The sequence below is a fragment of the Octodon degus genome, unplaced genomic scaffold (genome assembly GCF_000260255.1).
Source record: "Octodon degus isolate 3935 unplaced genomic scaffold, OctDeg1.0 scaffold00036, whole genome shotgun sequence".
In the NCBI taxonomy this organism is placed as follows: Eukaryota; Metazoa; Chordata; class Mammalia; order Rodentia; family Octodontidae; genus Octodon; species Octodon degus.
Window position 1 is genome coordinate 16473080 of NW_004524612.1, and position 24719 is coordinate 16497798.

Consider the following 24719-nt stretch of genomic DNA (forward strand, 5'->3'; position numbering starts at 1 on the left):
TTTTTAAAAAAGATAATAAAAAATAAAATAAATCTGTCCTTAAGATTATATTTAGCATCCAGGTTTATTGTTGACACTGACAAAGACAGAATACCTGGTCAAGTCTTAACACAGGAGATATTCCTAATTGAAAGTTTTCAAAGCCAGGTTTTTATTGCTTATTAAAATAATATGGGGGATGTATGCATTCAAACGCACCCCCCCACACACACACATGTAGGCACACACAGAGTCACCTTTGCAAGCAAGGAGAAAATATAAGAGAGAATCAAGCAAGAAGACTTTTCCATGGAGGAACTGACTACAAGGCAGCAGGAACAGAGCCAGGCAGGGGACTACGTGTTCCCTCATGTCTAGTTGCCAAGGCCTCCTCTCCCCAGGGATGAGAAGCTGCAGGAAGCACAGAGTGGAGGCCAGCTGAGAGGGTACATGTGTGAGGCAAGCAGCTGGTATTTGTAAGGAAGTGGCTTCTTCATCAGCCACCATCACAGGAGAAAAAGACCCAGTGATCCTTGTTAAAACTAAGGAAGTCATTACAAACAACCACAGAGAGAAAGAAACAACCACAGGCAGGGAGAGACAAGCCAGACCCACAAACAAAGACAACGAAAGAAAGAAGGAATAGACAAACAAAGAATGCAGGGTATGTGTGTGTGTGTGTGTGTGTGTGTGTGTGTGTACAAAAACAAGAGGAAAAAACAACAGATAAAAAAAAGACTCTTTTTTTTTTTCTAACAAGGATTCTAAATAAACCAACGTAGTAGGGTTATAGCTGGCATTGCTGGACATTTCCTAGGGGACGACAGAGAACGAGAAATAGCTCAGAGGTCCACAGTGATTGAACATAAGCCCTGAGTGGGTCATTCTTTGGTGCAGATTTTGACAGGGAAACACACAGGTGGTTGAGAGGGTTCAGGGGCTTGAGGAAAATCTGGCTAAACTGAGGCTGGGGATGGAGCACTCACTTGGCATTCACAGGGCTTGAGGTTTGATTCTCAGTACTGCAAAAACAATAACAACAATAAAACTCTAATCTTTGGACCAGCAAAAAACCGATGCCTCCCACAGGCACCTCAAAAATAAGGACTAGAGCAGGCAGCAGCGGAGAAGGAAGCACACTCCCACTAAGTAGGCCTTTAACCTTAGCTGAGTCACTTGTCTCTGAGGCTGGGCTTCCTTAAGACTAGAGTCCAGGAAAGTGAACTTCAGTTTACATGTATGTTCTCAATACTGGGATTGAACTCAGGGTCTTTGTACCCAGCTACATTTCCAGTCCTTACATTTCTTTTTTGTTTTTTTAAATTTTGAGGCAAGGTTTCTGTAAGTTACTAAGTTGCCCAGGCTGATCCCATACTTGCAATCCTCCTGCTTCAGCCTTCAGCAGAGGCATGCACCACCACACCTCGCTTCTTTCAGATACGCTTATCAAATGCATCCTACGCACCATCCCTCGACTCAACTCTGTAACTACAAAGATAAATGAAGCCCAGTATCCACCTTTCTGAAGATGAAGGAGCCAAGAGCCCTTGAAAGAGTGCAAGGGAGTTAACGGCCATTGGCAGGGGAGGAAGGGATGTTGAGATAAGGAGAATGGACATTGGAGGTGGGGCAGGGGGAGGGGAAGGTTATGGAGAAAGTCCAGAAAAGGAAGCACAGTTCAAAAGTGTAATTTGTGGTTTTGAACATTTCAGGTATAGAAAAGCTCTGGCTAATGACAAGAAGACTCTGTACAGACTTGACATTGAGAATGCATTTTTGCCAGCTCACCCCTGAATGCCTACAGATCACTCCCGACCATCAAAACAGCTAAGCTCATAGCAGTAGTCGCTGTTACCAAGTCTTTCAGTGATTTCTAGGATGCAACATCCATAGAAGAGTAAGTGATCAGGGCTCCCTGTGTCTGAGCCTGTTATGGTTTGTGCCTAGTTACTGCCCCAAAGCCTCATGCAGTCATTAGGGTGGCTTCTAGGGTTTGTGATTAATTCATAACCCAATGTGGGGATTATGGGTGTGAGTGTTCACTGCCTGGGGCGGATAATCTGCGTACAATATAAGGAAGGGAGAGGGGCTTGCTAGCTGCAGCAGCCACTGCTCTTCCCTTTTGGCTTTTGCTCTTTGCTGTTTTCTGCTGCCAGGAACTGCTGTCTTCTGTGATGTGCTGCTCTGTCTTGGAGCCAGCTAACTACGGACTGAAACTACCACTAACTGTGAGCTAAATAAGCCTTTCCTTCCTTAATTTTGGGTGTCAGGTATTTTGTCTGAGCAACAAAAGTAACTGAGACAGAATTTGATACCAAGAAGTGGCATTGTCGCTATGACTGTACCACATCGGTCAAAAGCCTTTGGGGAGGGGGCGCGGACATGGCTCAGTGGAATAAGTGATTCCCTGGCAAGCACAAGGGCCTGAGTTCAATCCCTGGTGAAAAAAAAAAAAGACTTTGGGATGCCTTATGGGAAGAGACCAAAAAGATTTGGAGATGTCACCTAAAACAGAAGCACTGCAGCTATTCTGTATGGGAGAGTCTGGGAAGAGCTCAGAAGACCAGGATTTCTGGTAGAAATCCTGCCTGTAAATACCAGGTTGGGGAGGTTTCTTTTGGGAAGAAGGACTGCACTGGTTGTTGGACGCCAGGCAATGTGCGTTATTGCTTGGAAAAAAATTTGTCTGCATTTTGCTCCCATTCAGAGACTTTACCTGAAACTGAGATTAAGCAGTGGACTGATCAATATTGCAAAAGAAATTTCAAGGCAGTCAAATGCTGATGCAGTGGCATGGCTATTGTTGTCAGCTTTTAGTCAGATTTATATTGAGAATCAACAGCAAAGAACCCAGAAGGATGATGTAAAATATGAGTTTGTCCAGGAATGAAATGCCAATAAAGTTGTGGACTGCAAAGATAGAGCTGAGAGGATCTCCACTGCTGAGCAGAAACAAGAGAATGGAAAGGATGGTCTGGAGGCAACACAAGCAGCAGCAGAACTCCACCCTTTACAGCCTCAAAACTGCAAAAGTGAAAGACCTTACTCTGAGGAGAAAGAGGCAGAGCACCATGTTCCAGAATGGTGGCAGCACAGAGAATTTGCTCCTCAGAATCAGGGTCAGAGTGTTTAGTGATCCAGGCACTCAACCTGTACAACCAAGAGAGAAGAAAACCTGGCTACTGATCCCACGGCAGCAGACCTTGGCATCATCCACATACGACTGGTCTCAAGCACATGCACAATGCAAAGGTTCAGAGGTTAAGAAGGCTTCCACCTAGACTTCAGAAGAAGGCCTGGGTGACAGGCAGTGTGCCCCTGGGAAGGCACTGTGTGAAGCTGTGAGTGAGAAGCCTAACATGCAATAGAGATCCCGGAAGTTTGAAAAATCCAGGAACATAGGTCATCTTAAAAAAGATGTAAGAAGACAGCAAACCACGCCTGAGAGAGAAGCCATGGGAGCTACCATTAAAAGTGCCACAGAAGTGGAGCCACATGGAGCTCACAACTTTCCAGATTGCTTATGCCTAGGAACATAGCTATGAGGATGCAGGATCTGAACCCAGACCTATTCATCCTATCGTTGTCCCTGCAACTTTCCTTTTGTGAAGCCAGTGAGACCTTTCTCTTTCCTTTGCTTTTTAAGAAAGGCTACCTTTTCCCATTAGCAACAGCTCAGTATCTTAATAAAAGGTGGGTAAAATGAGTCTGATTTAAATTAGTGGGACATGCAGGGGCCAGGGATTCAATCCCCAGGCCTGCCACACCAGCCCTGCCCATGGGGCATGCTAAGACAGCAATTGAGACTGGGAGTGGTGGCATGTGCCTGTAATCCCAGCTCTTGGAAGGCTGTAAACAGACAGATCACTATGAGTCTGATCTATTAGTGAGACCCTGAATACCCTGTAGACCCTTCCCTAAAATACAGGGAGAAAAAAATTTTTAAAAATTAAAAATAAAAAAATAAATTAGTGAGACAGCAGGGACTTGGGCTTTGGACCGAGGTGTGTTACTGTGGGTGTCACTCCACTGCTGGGCATTTGCCTTGAAAAGGCAGCCCTGAGCCTGTTAGAGCTCAAACAGCATCTCCGTTCTCTGCTTCTTCAGGTTCCAGAGGGTCCTACATGAGAGCCTGTATCAAAACACTGACAGCGACAGTCCACTAGCCAAATGTAAGAGCTTTTCAGTATTAGTGTCCCTGAAAAGTTACTTACTGGTTTTACCTTGACACCCACAGGTGGAAATGATACAAACACTACCCTTCTTCACTCTCATCAAAATAATGCCATATGGGCCTGCAATCATACTGACCACCACTCAGATCAGGGATGGGGAGGCCAAGATGCAATATGGAAAGTTAACATGTCCAGGGCATCTAGTCAATAAATATAGACACTAAGGTAGGCGCTGCACATCCACAGTCAAGATATGGTCCTTGCCCTCACAGAACTTACTAGTGGGAGGTTATGGACACAGCAACGCTGTTTATGAAGCAGCAAAGTCAGAAAGCAATGAAAGTGGACCTGACTGTCTGGGGTGAAGATACTGGGGAGAGGGACCAGGGCAAGACCTGAGATGAGGTTAGCAGCTGCCCACCCACAGTAGTCATGAGGCACGGAGAGGGGCAGTGCCTACTCCACTTAAGATGTGCTGTTACTTTGGGGAATTATTAACCTGCTTTCATCACACTACCTGCCTCATTTTCTGCAAACAACCCAAGGTAGAGAAACACCAAACCTGGAGAGTAAATCTGTACTTTCAAAGCATTTACTTTTCTTTCTTCGGGGTGTGTAAGCCTTCCCCAAATAGCTGGTATATCTGGAGAGTGAGGTTTGTGTCAGAGCTGTTGTTTCCATTCCCCACAGTGACTAAGTGGACACAATAAAGGTTAGCTAATTTGATAGAGTAGCATCTCTTATTACCTATTAATACCATTTTATCTCACAGATTGGTGAGAACAATGATAACAGCTGTAGAGCAATGAGTTAGTTCTCTACACCATAAACACCACCCAAACCCTTGAGTCCTCTGGGTCCAGGCATTTTGGACATGTTTGACTACAGCGTCTTTGGATTAAATGGAAGCCAAGCAGTTATTGTTGAACTCCACTGCCACCTACTGTATATGTCATAAAGTGCTCACCACCTCTGCCCATGTTCTATTTTTTACCATTGAATTTTTATTTTCCTCAGCCCTTACGGGGATTCCATGCTTTGAGCTCCACTTCACAGAAGTAATTACCTAATGGTTTCCAGTGTTGCATTTTAACAATCCAGCAGATACTGACCATTTTCCCTTAGGGGCAAAAACCAAAGCTTAGGGCTTTACACAAAGCTTTCCCTGATTCTTCATCCTGGAACTAAATGCTCCCTTCCACAACTGGTAACTGTTATAACGAAACACATAAACGAAAGATAAAAAATTCCAGTTAAAAAATACTCAAGATGATTTCCCTTATCATCCCGTTTCTGTTGGTGTTTTTCTTTTGCAGACAAATAAGCTACATTGTGCTTGCTGGGGTAGCAATTTTGTACACAATTTTGCTTCAAGAGGAGAACATTTCCAAAAGGACAAAGACAAAATAAGCTTAAGCGTGTTGATCTGGTGAGGTCTGGTCTTTGAACACATTGAGGTTTTGGCCGACTCACAGTTCTGAGGTACCAGATGGCGAGGGCTTCAACGACTAATGAAGTAAAAGCTGGCCAGGACTCAAATATATTTGCCTGCTATTTCCTTTAGAGTAACAACGTCAGTTTAGTGGGGGAACGGAGGAGGTACAAACAAGGAAAACTTATACTAGTACAGCTCTGGCGTAGCTGGGGTGCCAGAGCGTAGCTGCGCTCACTTGCAGCTAGCGGGGAGCTGCGCAGTAGCGACCAATCCTGGATCCTCTGGCAAATCCTTGCAGGGACATCCCTTCCCCTCCGTGCAGCGAATCTGCACCCATCTAGCTGCCCTTGCCAGGCATTTGGATGCTTTCTTGCTCCTTGCTCAAGGTCACAACGCCAAGGCAGCTCCTGCGTCCGTGGACTTTTCCCTGGTCACGTTCACTGATTTCTCTTCACGGCGAATGCATAAAAACCGTCCCAGTTGACCGCAGTGCCACGCCCTGAGACCTCTTGAGAAGCTGTTACTCAAGTAAGGGAGAAAGGAGGGGGACCTCTTCTCATCACCTCTTCCTGGGCGTTGTCCAAGGAGGTGTGCGGCGGGAGGGCGTAAAATCAAAGCACTTTCCTAGTAGGAACAAATATTCCAGTCGGGTTGTGTTTCCGGAGGTATTCGGCGGACCCGGCGGAGACGAACTTCCGGTGCTGACCTCGCAGTCTTCCGAGTTTTCAGCTCGACTGTTTCCGCCCGGAGTTACGATGGACTGCAGTTGAGAACGGCTCCTTCCGCCAGGAGTGCCTAGCGGCTCGGGCTGGACAGCTGGCCCTTCAGTGGCCTTCTCCTTCTTCCTCCAGCTTGCCCGCCCGAGCCCTGGTGCCTTGGCGGCGGCGGGCTGCTGCGGAGCCAGCCGCGGCCGTTCTCTGCGGCCGAGTCAGGGGCCTGGGAGAACGAGAAGTGCCTGCGAGGCGCCGCGGCCCGACCCAGCCAGTCTGCGGCGGCGGCCGAGAGCGTCCCTTGGGCCTCGCCGCGCCCACCGGCCTGGGGCGGGGCCGCCTCCTCGCCCGGGACTGCGCCCCGCGGCCCATCCGGTACCCGGCCGTCCTTGGCCAGCCTCAGCCTCGCCGCGGTGTGAGCGCCCAGCCCCTCGGGGACCCGGCCGCCCCCTGGCTCGGGCCGCAGGGGGAGCATGGAGTTTGCGGAGCTGATCAAGACCCCACGGGTGGACAATGTGGTGCTGCACCGGCCTTTCTACGCGGCCGTCGAGGGGACCCTGTGCCTGACTGGCCACCACCTGATCCTGTCCTCCCGGCAGGACAACACGGAGGAGCTATGGCTCCTCCATTCAAACATCGACGCCATCGACAAGCGGTGAGTCGTCTGGGTCCTGCGGTGGCTCCCGAGGAAAAGCTTCCCGGGGGTTTTCTGGCGTCCTTTGCCCCCCAGCCTAGTTCCAGGATTTGAGTGGCGTTTTGTGGCCTAGATTCAGGAGTTGAGGCGTAGCGAACGAAAAGGTGTCCAAATGGGATGCCTGATTTCAGTTAAATATGGGTGAAGTTCTAAATGATCACTCGGTTATCCTGCTTATTTTGGGAACATAGCACCTTTCGGTGGATTTTCATTGATTTAAAATTTTGCCTCCTTGTGAATCAACGTTCATGAAGTTGTAACTGGGTGAGATTCGATAGTCTTTATCACTTTGGGGCAAAAGTCAAAGAACTGAGTATGTAGTTTTCAGGGTCTGCATGCTAAAAGCCATTTTATTTTCCTCTCAAAAAATGACCAGTTTAAGCTGGGTGTGGTGTTGCACACCTGCAGTCTCTGTGCTCAGAGAGGCGGAGGCAGGAAGATCACCAGTTTGGAGCGCATAGTGGGCAGTTTAATGAGACCTTGTCACAAAACAGCAAGAAATCTGGAGATGTAGTTCAGCAGAAGGCCCGGGTGTAGCAGTCCCCAGTATGGGAGTGGGGATCAGGTCAGTATAGCTATTTCTTACTTCTTACCTTTCGCTCATCATTTTAATATTCCCAGGGAGGGAAATTAATGTCTCTTATTCATCTTTACTCAGTTCTGCTTTTGGAAAGAACAGAGGAACTAATCTGTACTCAAGGAACTAATCTATCTGTTAAAAGCATGTCATTGGGTGGCCGGGGAGATGACTCAGTGGAATAAGCGCTTCCCTGGCAAGCACAAGGGCCTGAGTTCAATTCCCGGTTGGGGGGTGGGGGGGAAGCATGTCATACTTTTTGATTTTTGCAAAGTCAAAATCTCAAAGTCAAAAATTATACTGTACTTCCACGGGCACTAAATTTCCCATCGCCTCAGTGTTCCTGTGTGTTCTAGCTGGGAGAAGAAAAATTAATCATCTAGTTTACATTAATGACAACTTCTTCCACTGCTGCAAGGAGAATTTGTATATTAAGAGATTCCTGCAGAGCATGAGCCTTTCATCTTAATGGTCGACTTTGTCGGTTTGGCTGAAGCAGTGGTAGACTGCATTCATTCCAACAAAGGGCACTTACTAGATTCCTCCAGTCATCTTCTCTGACACAAAGCTTTCCAGTGGTCTCTTCCTTTCTGTGTGATACAGTCGTACCTCCTTAGCCTGGCATTCCTCTCACTTCATTTTGGCCCTAACCTGTTTTCCTCTATTTTTATTTTATTTTTTGTGGAATGAGGAATTGAACCTAGTGGTTTTACACGGAAACACTGAGCTACCCCCATCGCACTTAATGTAGGGTTTTGGAAAGTCACTAAATTGTCCAGGCTCTGACTTGTGATCTTCCTGCCTCAGCTTCCCAGAGGGCTGCAATGGCAAGGTATGTGCTGCTGCATCAGGCACATTACTACTCGCCATTCCATTTCATGAACTTTCTTCCATTTCTTTTCATGATCTGTTTTTACTAGCTAATCATCATGTATTGTTGCTCATAAAAGCCTTGCATTCTGTTATCCTTTTACTTTATTGACCTCTTTTGTGGGAATGCCATGCTCCTCCTGTTTATTAAACATTTATCAACTGCCTTTATGTTCCAGACATTTTGTGAGGCAGTAAAGGTATAGGATGAATAGAATGTAGCTCTTGTTTTTCAGGAGGTGATAGGTTATCACGTTTGTTACTCATTGATCAGTATTCAGTTTAACCAGTTCAGCTGCCATCGTTTTCAGATTTTCTGTGAACACACAACTTCACAGGGAAAGCACAACTTCACACAACTGGAAGCAATTCCTTGAACCTTGAAATCTTGTAACTACGTAATTATATTTCTTTCATAGTAAGTATTCAAATTTTCACATGTATTTATATTAGCTTTTTGAAGTCAGAACTCACATCTGATTCTTTTTTATCCTCCTCAAGATTCCTCTGTAGCTTGGGCTTATAGCATAAAGAAATAAGAGCAAGATTGGCCCTTGAATGGCCATTGCCACCAGAGAGTACATATTCACAGTCTCTGTGACCATGACTCTTTCCAGTTGACTTTCTTTTATGGTTACTCTCTATTCGTGCACTTTCTCATATTAGCATTACTAGGTGCTGGAGTTTATTATGGTATAAAGAAGAAGCTGTATAAGCCAGGACATTTTAATCTTATGGAAGATGTGACAAGCTGTAGACACATGGGTCCTTTTCCTGGGAAGCAGTGTGATGTAGTGGGAAAAGCATGATTGTGATTAGGTAGGAGTTTAATTGTTGCCCTCAAGTGGTATTTACTTGTGTTCTTCTGAGCATTACGTGGTGGAATGACGACGACTCTGCAGGTGGGATGATGACTGAGGCAGGTAGGTGCCTGTATACCAGGGAGGAGACGGACTAAATAAATCCATTGGCAGATACAGAAAAGGCAGTGTCAGCTAGTAGGTGACAGAAGGGGAAATAAAGGACTTTAGAATGGAAATGACATTCGATTAGGGACCTGAAGGAAGGGAGGTTCTATCTGGAGGGAAAGTGTTTTAGAGAACAGTGATTGTAGACAACAGTGAATGCAGAGTTTGAATCAGGCCCGTGCGTGACATCTGCAACTGAAAGTGCGCCAGACAGCCTTCCCTTACTTGATGACACAACATAAAGCTTGACTTGACTCTTGTTCTTGGGAGAATCATGTCACACGTGGCTGGCTCCAAGACAGGAGCATTGTAGCGGGAGTGCGTGGCTGAGTGAAGCTGTGACTTCATGATGGCCAGAAGCAGAGCAGGGAACAGTGCTGCAAGGAATGCGCAAGGGTTTCAGATATGGTATTCGAGATCCTGTCTCCAGGACCTACCAGGACACACTCTGAAGTGTGTTCCACTAAACCCAGGGTGTATCCTAAGCAGTTAAATTGATATGATCAGGCTTACCTGTCACATCCCACCCCTTGTCAGCAAGGCACCCAGATAAATCCCCTTAAACCATTCTTAATTGCCAAATAATCCAAAGTCATAATTTCACTTAATAGAATGTAGTTATGATATATGAATATAATATAGTTATATTCACTATATAATATTAATATATTAATGCTCACTTAATATAATATAGTTATGATATATGAAACAACAAACACCTTCCCCAGAGTGACAACACTTTTAACGTTTTCCAAGAATCTAAGTCTTCTGAGACTATAAGCAAACTCTTCGCTGTGGTCCTCTGTAAAAATCAGTTACATAATCACAAGGTATGATGGCACAGGATAAGCATTCATATTCCAAAAGGGAGGAAGAGGGAGGCAGGAAGAATGAGACCAGTGCAAGACTGAAAATTGGCAGTGTAGTCATTAAGTGCTCTAGCTCCATATTCAGTGTCCGGGGCACAGGGTGGTAAAATGGAGTAACAAAGGGTTTGGATAGCTTTACTTCACTTCAGCCTACACACAGCCTTTCTCTCAGGCTGGCTGTGCTGAGCGCCTGTAGCTTTCTTCAGCAGATGTTCCGTGTTCCAGCTTCCTATAGTCTCCATTGCACCTTTGCCTTCACCCTACAGCTTCTTGTACTGCCTTCTCGGGCTTCTTGCCTGGTCTCCCAGCCATTCATTCCTTTGAGATCTTAGGAGAGGCGTCTCTGACCCCACAACTCTTGCATTCTGCCTTCTGGTAAAACTAGCATCGCATGGACTAGCCTGCCGCCAGCACAGGGAGTTGCCAAATGAGGGCTGGGCCCTCTTGGACCATGGCAGCAGCAGCCTGTTGAGTGTCTGGATGCCAGCATAGTGAAACAAATCCTGAAGAACCAGTTCCCTAGGCAGCTTTTCTCAGTGAGGAGGTCTAGGGCTCTCCTCAAATGAAAGGTTTTCATGTTTGCATGGTTAAGCTCTTGCTTATTCCTGAGATGTCCTCAAGCATCTTTTTTCATTGTCCTTGTACAGAGTATTTGGTTCCTCTTCAATGGCATTGATCGCTTTTAACAACCACATGTCCTTCGGCCTTCACTTATGTATATGATTCCTCCTGAGACAAAATTGTTTTTCAGATTTTTTGCCTCTGGTTTTTGCACTTGGTTCTCATTATAAAATGACTCAAAGCAGTCAGCAAAACCCACATCAAGCCTGAATGTTGGACCTCATTGAAATTTTTCTGCCAGTAGTCCATTGCCCTTAATCTCAGTCTCTCAGAAAGTCTCAGGGCATGGGCAAAATGTAGACCTTGAGCTGAGGCGGAGGAGTGATAGAGTAGCGTGGCAATGTTTCTCCAGTATTACTTGAACGAGCAGGGAGACCGGGTGTATACGTTGAAGAAATTTGACCCAATGGGACAACAGACATGCTCAGCCCATCCTGCTCGGTTCTTCCCAGACGACAAGTACTCGCGACACTGAATCACCATCAAGAAGCGCTTCAAGGTGCTCATGACCCAGCAGCCACGTCCTGTCCTCTGAGGAAGGTTCCTCCTGCCTCCTGTCTCGTCTGCCTCCTGCTGCCCTTCGAGACTCCATAACCAGCCGTCAGTCCGTGAGCCCTGAAGGCTTCTTAGCATCAGCATCTTTGGAATCCAGTCTCTTCATTGCCTTTGATAATGCAGTGTGTGGCAGTAATGGTGGCATCCCCGTTAAAGGAAACATGTTTTGAATTATGCCAGGTCATTAAAGATAAAATAGTTCGGGAAAAAAAAAAAAATGTAGACCTTTTTTGGGGGATGCAGAATGTAACACACATGTCCTTTGGTCCAGTTGCCAGTTGTTCCTAACTGAAACTTCCTGAACCTGGCCTTACTGTCTGCTGAGTTACCAGCATTCTGGTCTTGTGTTTGCCAGTCGGAATTACCCATCAGGCTCTGCTTACGGTATTTTAAAGCTCCTCTATCTTGCATCTTCAAACCTTTTTGGATTCCTCCTGCAGACCAGTCCCAAAGGCTTATAAGCCATGTTGTCAGTACAGTCATAGCAATGGCCCCACTCATCTGGTACCAATTTTCTGTACTAGTCACTTTCCTGTGTCTAAGACACAACACCTGACCCCCAGAATTTAAAAGAGGAGAGGTTTACTTTGGCTTGTGGTGTTTAGCAGATTTGGTCCTTGCTTGGCTGTTTCAAGGCAGGAAAATCATGGTATATAAGATGGGGAGGTGAAGTAAGTTTTATTCCATGATGGCCTGGAAGCAGAGTCAGGGAGCAGTGCTGTAGCAAGGGACCAGATATATATTATCCAAGGTCATGTGTCTGTGACCCACCAGACACACCTGAGCAGCTCCAAGCCAATCAAGTTGACACAATCTAGCTTAATCATCACAGAGAGAGAGAAAAAAAAAAGTGGTTGAGTGCAGGGCTCATGCGTCTGGGGAGATGGTAGGGGATGGTGGAGGGAGCAGCAGAGACCAGGTCGTGGAAGATCCTGCAGACAGAGTAGTGGGTCTCAAGGAGGTTCTTGGAGAGTTGACAGTAGGGAAATAGTAACTGATAGACTGTTTAGAACAAGGGGCTGTGGAGAGGCAAGAATGGAAGCAGCAGGTGCAGTTAGCAGACGGTTTAGTAGTTCAGTTAAAGATTGCAGTGACAGAGTGAAGCCCTAGTGTGGTCCACGTAGTCGGGTTTGGGATATAGCCTGAAGACCAAGCTGCATGCCTTACAATGGAGTAGGAAAGAGAAATTCATTGGTTATGACTCCTCTTCTCTGGAAGGTGCTCCTGGGCATGCTGCCTCACCTCTGGTAACACGTAGCAACTTGCATTGAATCATGGTTCTTTCTACAGAATGCTTTTGTATACGTTGCTTATATCACTTTATTTTATCCTCTCAGTACATAAGATTATATCAAGTCTTACAATTACATTGGCTTTTTCTTTTTGTGGACCTCCAGTGCAGAAAATGCTGATAATACTATTTAGTTGAAAATTCACCATTTTGAAAATTGATTCAGTAAAAGTTTTCTGGTTTTTTGGGTTCTTTTTCAGAACCAGGGATTGAACTCAGACCCTTGTGCTTGCCAGGCAAGCGCTTTATTCTACTGAGCCATCTCCCTCCTGTTTTTTTTTTAACTTATTCTTTTTTCTCCTTATTTTTCACGCCCATTTCTTACCTGTTACAGTTCCTTTTGGCAGCCATGTTAATTGTTGGTATAAGTTGTATCGCTGTTACTTGTGACTATGCACACATGTTTGTATGAGCTTAAATTAGCTGATTACAGTTGTGCTATAGATCTTGCTCTGTTTCTTGACATTTTAACTCAATCCCCTTCTTCAGGACCTCTTCCTATTTTTATATGTATATCCACTTTACTATTTGTGACTGTAGCATAGAATTCCTAAGAATTTAAAGTCTGTTCCTCATCAGACCTTCTAGATAGGTCCACTCCCGGGGGACTTGTGGGTTACCTCTATTGTTTAAAGCGCCTGCTTGGGCAAACTCAGTCAGGTGCAGGGGACTGAGGTTCGATCTCCAGCTCCACAAACTGCACTAGATACGCCCTTAAGGCAGGCTGAGCTAACAAAAAAAAAAAAAAAACCCTAGTTAGGTCCACTCCCTGCTGTCACAAACAGCTCTGACAACTGTGTGTACTCGTATCCTGTCACAGCCCTGAAAGTTTCTGAGCTTGTGCCTGGGATGGGACTAACCGCACAGGAGCTACACATCTCACCTCACAGACTGATGCCATGTTTCTTTCCAAAATTACTCTTGCAATTTGCCTCCTATCACGTGCAAGAGAAAGTCCCCATTCCTCACATTCTTTTTTTTTTTTCTATCAATAAGAAATTTACTTGTTTTTAAAAAATCCAAATGCTAGCATTTTCCAGAAAAATTTAACAGATTTTTATTTATAATTGTTACAAAGTCAAAGTGCTAAAACTTGTTCACTGAAACATTTTTGACTTGCATTAATGTTTTACATCCTGCATGAAGATAAAAATTCACACACTAATGAAAATGGAAAAATTGCTAATACCTGATTTCTGTCCCCTATTTTCCACTCACAGTCATGTACTTAGGTACCTTTTGACCCAAAACCAAAAAACCTAACGTTCAAAACTACCAAAAAAAAAAAAAATGGGGCTGGTGAGATGGCTCAGTGGTCTAAAGCACCTACTTAGAACAAGCTTAGCAAAGCACAGGGACCGCGGTTCAATCCCCCAGCACCACATGCCAGCCAGCCCCGCCCCCTGGTGGGCTGAGCTGGCCACACACACACACACACACACACATTAAAAAAAATAAATTAAAAAAAAAAAAAAAACACAAAACAAAACTACCAAAAACAGGAAGAAGAGGAAAAAAAAAATTTGAGAATGAAATGCTTCCCACCATAGTGGACTCTTAAGCACATTCTCCACGTATGTGGTGTGCTAGTTGGACATCTTTTGGCATAATTGTTACACGTTTGGCGGGATGGTATACAAGTTGGTATCTTCAAACAGGCCAACCAGATAGGCCTCACTTGCCTCCTGCAAAGCACCAATAGCTGCGCTCTGGAAGTGCAGATCTGTTTTGAAGTCCTGAGCAATTTCTCGAACCAGACGCTGGAAAGGAAGTTTGGGGATCAGAAGTTCAGTGGACCTCTGATAACGTCTAATTTCAGGAGTGCCACAGGCCCAGGCCTGTAACGATAAGGTTTCTTCACCCCTCCAGTAGAGGGCGCACTCTTACGAGCAGCTTTTGTAGCCAGTCGTTTCCTGGGCGCTTTACCACCGGTGCATTTTCTGGGCAGTCAGCTTGGTATGAGCCATGGCACAGGGATCTCCTTACCCGCTTCTCCTTTGGCTGGAGCTCAGCGAGTGAGAGGCGGTGCTGGTGTTAGAGAGCGATGGCAGCTCGGTGGCGGCTGCAAACACCCTCACATTCTTATTAACATTAGCTATTATTGGTTTTCATACTTTTTGTCAATTTGAAGATTGTAAAATGGTGTCTTTGTTTTAATTTGCATTTCATTAAATAGGCACAGTACTGTTGAGTGTATCTTTTTCTGTATTTGTTAGGAATTGAGATTTTAGCATTTTTCTCCCTTTCTGTGATTTACCTAATTTCTGTGGATCACATTTAAAATTGGGTGTGTTGTTGCTTTCGTGTGTTGACTTGTACCTTGTATACTCAGCTGGTATTGATTGTGCACAAGACATTGTGAATCTCAGTTCCCAGTCTGACACTCATCTGGTAACTCTGCTGTTTCCTTTGTTGAACCAAAGTTCTTGAATTTAATGCAAAATTTATGTTTCTACTCAACAGTATGTGTGTCTCCTAGGTTCAATCTGTAGTACTTGTGGGGAGGAGAAAAAGAACTTCTTTCCTGTCCCAAATGCACCAAGATATTCTATATCTTCTTCCATGATAAGTTTATAATGTTACCATTCACCTCTAATTTGTTTTGGTTTTACCTTTGTTCAAAGTGTGATAAGAACTTAACTTTTCTTCCCCACTAAATAAGCTTTATATTGTCTTTGTATTTGGTACAGGGTCTCACTTCACAGCTTGGACTCATAGTGATCCTCCTGTTTTCAACCTCCCCAGCGCTGGAATTACAGGTGTACACCACCACGCCAGGTCTCAGTGGCCAGCTCAGGGCGCCCAGGGGCAGAACTGGCATGGCTTGTGGTGCCAAGGATTGAACCCTGGTCCTTGTGCTTGCCTAAGCGGGTATTTAATTTGCTGAGCTATCTCGCTGGCCCTCTATTGTCATCTTAACAACCCATCTGTGGCCAACTTGTCATATAGGAAATTGTCATAGTGTGTACAGTTCTGTTTCTTAGCTCTCTATCCTAATAACTTGGGTTTTAAGTCTTTCTGTTAAAATATTATTTAAATTCTCTGGATTTGTAATATGAGTTAAATGTCCTGTAGTGAGCTGGGTGTGATGGTGCATGCCTGTAATCATAACACTCTTGGAGACTGAGGCTTAAGATCATAAGTTCAAGCACAGCCTGGGCAATATAGTGACTTAGTGAGACCCTGTCTGAAAATAGAAAATAAATACAGGCTGGGGGTGTGACAGTATGAAGGAAGGCCTTGGGTTTAATCCCTAATGCTAGGAGAAGGGTGGACTTGGAATGCCAGCTACACATTTTTCCCTCTTTTAAAAAAATGTTGACAACTTTTATTGAACCTTTATGTTTCTGTACAGTATTTGAAAACTTGCTGCATTCCTATGATTTGAAAGCCCTTTATTTCCAGTAGGGGCATAGCTCATGGGTGGAGCACATGCATAGCGTGGGCCAGGCCCTGGGCTTGACCTTTAGCAGCAAAATGAAAAACCAGTCAACCAACAAATAAATAACATTTTATTTCAAAGTAAATACAGTCTCATAGGAAGTTGCAAAAACAGTGCATAAGATTTGGTGGTGACACCTGTAATGCTCAGCTTTATTGTCAGCTTGATTGGCATGGGAGCCACTCAGTTTCCTTAGCCCACTGTTCTACAGTAGTAATTTACTAGAAACATTGAATGAGTGGAGAATAATTTATTAGTTTACAGAAATAGCAATTTTTTTTAACTCCTCTAGTGATTCCTGTACTTCATAGTGCTAAGTAAAGCCAACCAAACAGGAAACAGAGTTCGTCTTATAAAAGATGTGGTATGAAAAAAAAAAATAGATAGTGTGGAAGTTTAGAAAATGCTAACCATGCATGTTTACAAACTTTTTAACCTGAGAATTTGGTTATTTCGTGTATTTATTCTCCAACTCAAACAGAATGTGTATGTGATTTTAAATAGATATTTATCCTGATATATGTGGTGGTGCATGCCTATAATCCCAACACTCTGGAAGCTGAGGCAGGAGGATTACTCTGAGTTTGAGGCCAGCTTGGGCTACATAGTGAGTTCAGGACCAGCCTAAACTACATAGTGAGATCAAACCAAACTAAGCCAAAACCAAAACTAATAAAATCCTAGCTTTATCAAAGTATAATTGATATGCAGTAAACTGTACATATTTAAGATACATTTGATATTTCTTGGTGTTTTTGCACATTCTTGAAGCCATTATCATCAAGGTATTGAACTTTTACCCCCAAAGTTTCCTGGTATTTTTTTTTTTTTTTAAGATTTATTTATTTGTTTATTTGGTACAGGGTCTCACTTCGCAGCTCAGACTTTTAGTGGTCTTTCTGTCTCAGCCTCCCCAGCGCTGGGATTACAGGCGTGCACCACCATGCCTGGTTTCAGTGGCTGGCATGGTGTGAGACCAGTGCAGCATGTGATACTGGGATTGAACCCAGGTCCTTGCACCTGCCGGGCAGGTGTTTAGACTGCCTAGCTGTCTCCCTGGGCCTTTTTTGTAATGCCTCTTTACCTCCCATTCTCAGGCATTGGTCCCATCTCGGGGTGTGCACCACACCACTACTCCACAGCCAGGTGGGGTTGTAAACAATAATGAACTAAAGACACGAAGCTCAGGGAAAGGAGAACACTACTGGAAAGGGGGGGGGCGGGGAATAGATGGCTAACAAGGGAAGGAGGATCTAGAAGGATGGAGGACCAGAGGGCCCTGTGCTCCTCCCGGCTTTTCTGGGTGCCCACTCCCTTCCCACTTCTGGAACTTGCCCCCACCCATTTGGTCTCCTGGGCTGTCGTAGATGGATACTAGCCCCAAGACCCTGGCCATCACCTACATGCACATTCTTTTTTTTTTTTTTTTTTTTTTCAGAACCGGGGATTGAACTCAAGGCAAGCACCTATTCTACTGAGTCATCTCCCCGGCTCCTATGCGCACATTCTTAAGTGGTCTTCATTTGATTTTCTCTTGCTCTGTCAGGCCTTATCTCTGGAATTTAGGGCAGGTTAGGAGGGACTTTATATCAAGGTTAAATTAATGATTAGGTAAAGGGGGGGTGTGTAGTATAGTGGTCCTAGAGTGGGCATACATGTACACACACACACACACACACATATACACACACACACATGTATATGCACTTTTATATGTTAAATATGAGTTTTCTTTTAAGTGGCTGGCTCTCGTCTCCTGTCCCTTTTATTGGAGGTGGTCAGGGTGCTACTTCTACTTGGGTTTCGAGCACCTGGCTTCCCCTAGCTCTGCCTGTTGCCTCCCTCTTGCTTTCATTGCTTTTTTCTGGTAAAATTGTAACTCTTTGTAGTTGCCAGAAAGCCTGATGAAGCCCTTACTCCGTATATTTTTTCCTGCCTGCAGATCCTTTCCACCTATACATCGAGAGATTAATTTGTACTTTTTAGAAATGTATATAGGTGAGTGATAAATCACTCAGTGCTTTTGTCCTGAGTCTTTCACTCATCATAAATTATTTTGAGATTCAACCATGTTGTACATATCAGAGGTCTGTTCTTTTGGTTGCTGAGTGGCATTCCGTTGTGTAATATTCCACAGTGTATCTATTTATGCATTTGTTTATAGAGAGCCTTTTCCAGTCCTCATCTCGGTCCAGGAATTTTATATTTGTAATCCCAAGGATGAGGTATTTGAATCCCATCAAGTTAATTCCAATCTACCACTTCCAGAGCAACCCGCGGCAAGAATAAAGACACTCAGCATATTTATAGTTATGGGGAGCCAAGGGGTCCTAACTCCAGCCATAATGAAGGCTATCCAAAACAAAGGCCTTGATCCAGGGCTGAACCCGGGTTTTATTCAGTCATGAAAGAGGAGTGTCTTGAGGATGAATGACTGAGAATGGCAGGAAGTAGGTGAGTACTGTGAGCTGGGCTAGGAGGAGGCCTGTGTTTACCTCTGCAATACGTAGAGAAGGATATGCCGTGTAATCTGCATGACACAATTGAGATAGTATCTGATGTTTTGGGGTGCGGTGCTTCAGCTCAGCTGTGTAATCTTTCAAGCCCCAAGAAGTTGTAGCCTCTGTCTTTAGGCTTGATCCCAGCCGACAGCATGAAGCTTTGGCTTCTCTCTACCTGGTTCATATTAAAAAAACAGCAGGTGGGGGTTACTGGGGAAACCCATATGTGTCATCTTCATAGCCTGCCATCTGCACCTTGGCTAGACCAACATGCATTGCTTAACACCAAGTGAAGAGATAAGGGAAAGTTCTAGCCAGCTCTGCACCTGTCAATACATGGAAATAGGGTCAGGCCCGGCCACAATGGAGACGACTGCTTTTTTTTCAAGGAGAGCCCCCCAGGCGGTCCTCCCCACCTGCTGATGGAAATTTGGCTTGTTCCTATTTGGGTCTGTGAAAGCTGCTGTGAACATTCTTGTATAAGTCTTTGCATGGACAAAACATTCCTTTTCTCTTGGGTATTTACCCACTTGTAGAATGGCTGGATCAGATATAGATGTGTGTTTAAGTTTTTAAGAAATAGCCACACTGTTTCCTAAAGTGCTTTACCTGCAGTTTTATGTTTCTCCCAGCAGTATATGTGGGTTCTTGCTCCTCCATATGCTTGGTCAGTACCTTAATTTTAGCATTCAGAAGGTGTAAGTGATGTTTCCTTGTGGTTTTAATTTTCATTTCCCTTAGGACTAAGGGTGGGGAGGCCTTTAAATGCTCGTTCCTGTCCGTATGTCGTTTGTGGAGCGGTTTTTCCTGTGCTTCTTTCCCATCCTTTTGTCTGTTTTCGCTGAATGTCTGTCTGGATGTTTGACCCATTTTATTTGGATTGTTCCTGTTCTCAATGAGTTTGGGAGAGTCTATATATTCTGTAATTAATTCTTTTGTCAGGTATGCCATTTAGAAATATTTCCTGTCAGTCTGTTTTATCTTTTCATTCTCTTTAACAGTTTTTCAAAGAGCAATTTAAATTTTGAAGAGGTCCGGTTTATTGGTTTGTTCTTTTATAGGTGGAGATTTACCCCTCACCTACACTTCTGTTTCTTTCCATTTTATTGGTGTGTTTGCATTGCATGATGCTTCCATTCCTCGTGTGGAGCTGGTGCACACATGGCACGCCTTACCTCCTCTTGTCATCCTTTCCCCCTCTCTCGTCTCTTGAGCCCCTTCTCCTTTGAGAAAGGTGTCTCCTTATTCCCGATTATTTCCTCTATTTTGCTCTTTATACATTGGGATTCTCCTGTAAAAGAAACCATGTGATACTTAAGTTTATGTGCCTGGTTTGTTTCATTTAACATCATGGTCTCAAGGTGCATGCATTTTCCTGCAAATGATCAAGCTTCTCTCTCTGTATGGCAGAGTAGTATTTCAATCTGTGTAAACACCACATTTTCTTTATCTAGTCATCTGTTGGAGACATACAGGCTACTTCTAAGATTTAGCTATTTTGTGTCTTACCTAAAATATCTCTGTCTAGGGTGGGCCAAATAGCTCAGCTGATTAAAGCATCTCAAGCAGGTGCAGGGGCCTTTCGATCCCCCGACCTGCTGTGCCAGCCCCACCCCCGGGGCACACTGAGCTGGCAATTGAGACTGGGCGTGGTGGCGCACACTTGTAATCCCAGCTCTTGGGAGGCTGTAAACAGGTGGATCACTATGTGTCCGATTTAGTAGTGAGACCCTGACCACCTTGAAAACCCTTTTTCCTTTAGGGAAAAAAAGATCCTATTAATTAAAAAATAATCCTATTAATTTTTCTATTGTATTTGGCAGCTTAGCCAAAATTTACTCATTCTGTCAGCTATTTTGTAGTTTTCATTTAATTTCTTCTTTTGCAGTGCTAAGGATCAAACTCAGGTTCCCCTTGGTGCTACACAAATTCTGTACCACTAAGCAGTATTGAAATTTCTGAATACAGAGTCATACCATCTGGGAATAAAGACAAACTGCTTTTCAATCTGGATGTCCTTTCTTCTCCTTCAGTATAATGTTGTGTAGAAGAGCGTGAGCTCGTTCTTTGTGCTATCTTTATTTATTCATTCATTCATTCATTCATTCATTCATTCATTCATTCATTTTGTGTGTGTGTGGCCAGCTCAGCCCACCAGGGGGCGGGGGCTGGCTGGCATGTGGTGCTGGGGGATTGAACTGCGGTCCCTGTGCTTTGCTTAGCTTAGCTTGCTCTAAGTAGGTGCTTTAGACCACTGAGCCATCTCACCAGCCCCAAATTCTTCACTTTTATATTCATAACTCCCATGAATATGTCTGTAAGATTAAAGAATTTTTTTTTTTTTTGGCGGAACCAGGGATTGAACTCAGGCCCTTATGCTTGCCAGGGAAGCGCTTAATCCACTGAGCCATCTCCCTGGTCTGTGTGTGCTATCTTGATCTTAGAAAAAAGGAATTACTTTTTCATTATTACACATGCTACATATTAGAGCTTTTGTTTTAATAAATGTTCCTATTTGGTTGAAGACTTTCCCTTATGTTCCTAGTTTTCTGAGAGGACTTTTTGTTTTATTTTTTAATCAGGAAGAGATTAAAAATTAGATTTTTAGATTAAATTAATCTAACTTTAGAAAAAATTAGATTAAAAGATTCGATTTTTGTCCAGTGCCTGTCTGTCTGTTTCTCTTGGTACTAGGCTCAGGACCTTGTGCTTGCCAGACAGGTGCTTATGCCATTGAGCTACATTCTGGGCCCTCAGATGCCTTTTCTGTATCTATTGAGATGACATAAGGCTTTCAGTTTCTGTTTGTAAGATGATTAATTACTTGATTTCAACTGTTAGACTGAATTGCATTCTGGATGAACCCCAGTTGGTTGTGATATATTATTAGTCTTTTTATATGCTCTTGAATTTGATTTGCTAATATTTTCTTTAGAACTTTTGCATCTTCAGTTCATGAGGGATATGGTCTATTGTTTTCTTATATTTGTCCTTTTTTTTATTAGGGTAATGTTGACCTCATGGAATGAATTAAGTAATTCCCTCCTTTTCAATTTTCTGGATGAGTTTGTCTTGCATTTGTAATGTTTTTCCATTAGTGTTTTGTTAAATTCATTGGCAAAGCCATCTGGGCTTAGAGTTTTCATTGTGGGGAGGATTTTAATGAAAGTTTCAGCTTCTTTATTAGATAGAGAGTTAGTAAGCCTATTTCTTCTTGAACATTCCTTGGCGGTTTGTGTCTTTTCAAAAATTTGCCTATTTGATTTACCTTGTTGAATTTTTTTGTATAAATCATACAAATAGTGAATACTATTCCCAGTATTTTCTGTTATTCTTTCATCATCTGTAGGGTCTGTCGTGATCTCCACTCTCAGTGCTGGTGCTGGTAAGTTGTGATCTTTTCTTGGTCAATTTGGTTAGAAGTTTGTCACTTTCGTTGTATCTTTTTTTCTGTTTTTCTCATTTCCATACCATTTAGTTTTGCTGTGCTCTTTATGATTTAATTTCTTCTACTTTTGGCTTAACTTGCTGCTACCTGATAAAGTGGATGCTGAGAATACTGAGTACAGCTTCTCTATACTGTAAATTTACTACAAGTTCTGCTTTGATAGGATTCCTCAACTTTATGGCTTATATCTCAGTTCAAATACTTTCTAATTGTCCATCTGATTTCTTCTTCTTCTTCTTTCTTTTTTCTTCTTTCTTTATTCTTCTTCTTCCTTCTTTCTTCTTTCTTCTTCTTTTTTTGTGGAACCAGGGATTGAACTCAGGCCCTTTCGCTTGCCAGGCAAACACTTATTCTACTGAGCCATCTCCCCGGCACCCATCTGATTTCTTCTTTCCCCTATAGGTTCTTTGTAAGTACTCTGGTTTCTGAATGTTTGGGTGTTTCCTAGAGGTTACTTTGTTATTGGTACCTGATTAAAGTTTATCTGCTGAGATCATTTACTTTCCATGACTTGAGTCCTTTCAAATTTGAGACTTTTGGTCTGGGCTCAAATCTGGTCTATCTTGCAGAAATTTTCCATATGTGTGTGTGGGGGGGGTTCCCCATGACAGCCAAAATAACTTTATTCCCTTTGGGGTGCAGCAGGACATGCCAGAGCTTGTGGAACTGCTCCTTGGTGACAGTGCTTGGTGACCCAGCATGTTGAAGTGCCCCGTTTTACTCAGGGCCCTGTCCTCTCCCAGCACGATGATATCGCTGCTGGCTCTGAAGCAGTGGGACAGGAGCATGGACATGTTCTTGCGGGCTTCTTAAAGTGACTGTATTTGCAGATGTTGTGGAGAGAGTCATGGCTTGGTGACAGTGGTCCTCTGCATCTTCACCTCGGTCACCACGTTGTTCAGGATCCTCTCAGATGGTGCCGTACCAGCCAGGGCATTTCTTTCCAGGGTAGGAGCCCTTGAGGGCCTCTTTGGGCGTCTTCCAGCCCAAACTGATGTTCTTGTGGTACCCGGGCATTTCTTGGCAGCTTCTCCCTGCAGGACCCTCTTCTTGTTTTGGAAAATAGTGGGCTATTCTGGTAGCAGCTCTGTCCAAATGTTCATCATCTTCTGCCAGCTGAAAAGAAAGCCTCTGCAGCATGAGGGTTGCTTTATCAGCTGCGCAAGGGCTAGGTCTCCATGTGCTCTTAGAAAAGGTGTGCTTGTGACTGTTGGTGGAAGGTTGATACCGGTTAGACAGAGTTGGTTGGAAGTATCGTCCCAGTCTTCAGTATTTCTGGTTTCTTTATTCTGTCTGTAGTTAAGAAAGAAATACTGAAATTTCTGAGTATAATTGTGGACCTGCCCCTTTTAGTTCTATCAGTTTTAAGTTTTATCTATTTCTGTGTTGTGTATTTTGAAGCAATATTAAGTGCATGACGTTTGTTACGTCCTCTTGGTGACTCAGTCTCTTCATCCTGTGAAAGAACTTTTAAGTCTGATAATACTTCTCACTCTGAAATCTACTTTGTCTGGTAGTTATGTAGCTAGTACTGCCTAGTGTAGGTATGGTATGTAGTTTTCATTATTTTATGCTTAACATTATTTCTTTATATTAAAATGTGTTTCTTTTTTTATATACTGGGGGGAAAAGTGTATTTTTTTGACCTACATCTGACTAACTAGCTGCATTTTTTTATTAATTTTATTGAGAAACAAATAGTAATAAGACAGTTTCAAAACATGATAGTAGGACAGTTACAATAATTAATGCACTGCATATTGTTGTCTTCGTAGTAGTTATTCATAGTACAACATGCAGACATGATATCCTGTCCAAACACTATTAGTTCAGATCTTCTCATTGAATTAAGAGAAAGTAGCTATATATCTATTCTATTTTGTATATCCAGATACAAAATGGTTCTTCATTTATATCCCCCTTTTTCATTTAGTTTTGTCATAGATGGTATTCCATTGCCATTTAAATATTGTAGGTGCGTGAATTCAGCAAAATAATCCAATATAGTCTAGTAGCCATAGTGGATTATCCGTAGGACTGTGCAGACCTCAAAAGTCATCTCTGAAATTGCTGGGCTCCAGACCTGGTTCCCTGCTCTAGCTGTGCTTTCTACCACCCTCTTTGTGTGTTTTTCCCCCCATAATTTTATTGAGAAACAAATAGCAATGAGACAGTTTCAAATCAAATTAGTAGGACAGTTTCAATAATTAACACACGGCATACTGTCTTCCTGGTGATTATTTGTTATACAAGATGCAGACATGATATCCTATTTATAAACACTATTAGAACAAATCCCTCTATTCATTAAATTAAGAGAATGTAGCTGTATATCTATCCTAACCATTTTGAATACACAGGTACAAATAGTCATTCATCTATATCCCCTTTTTTTTGTTTAGCTCTGTCATTTACATATTATAGGTCTGTGAACTCAGCAAAATATTCCAATGTAGTCCAGTAGTCCATAATAATATTAGGTCTTCCACATGACTGGCAATGTCAGAAGTTGTTGACCTGAGTCCCCTACAGCTCAATATAACACCATGGCTTTACTTCTTATACTTGGTTTTTATACTTTTCT

General features: G+C 43.4%; 1 protein-coding gene and 2 pseudogenes across 1 annotated transcript in view; 2 read left to right on the top strand and 1 right to left on the bottom strand.

The window, feature by feature from the left end:
• The first annotated feature begins 5285 nt into the window (after nucleotides 1-5285).
• Mtmr9 (myotubularin related protein 9) overlaps nucleotides 5286-24719 on the top strand; it is a 56010-nt gene continuing 36576 nt past the window's right edge. Inside the window, exon 1 of the mRNA XM_004630709.3 lies at nucleotides 5286-6954. Within this exon, the coding sequence (XP_004630766.1) occupies nucleotides 6773-6954 (182 nt within the window). The 5' untranslated portion in view covers nucleotides 5286-6772. The remainder of the gene's footprint in view (nucleotides 6955-24719) is intronic.
• On the top strand, nucleotides 7862-11433 carry LOC101560445 (annotated as a pseudogene).
• Nucleotides 14235-24719, bottom strand: part of LOC111816622 — a 15079-nt pseudogene continuing 4594 nt past the window's right edge.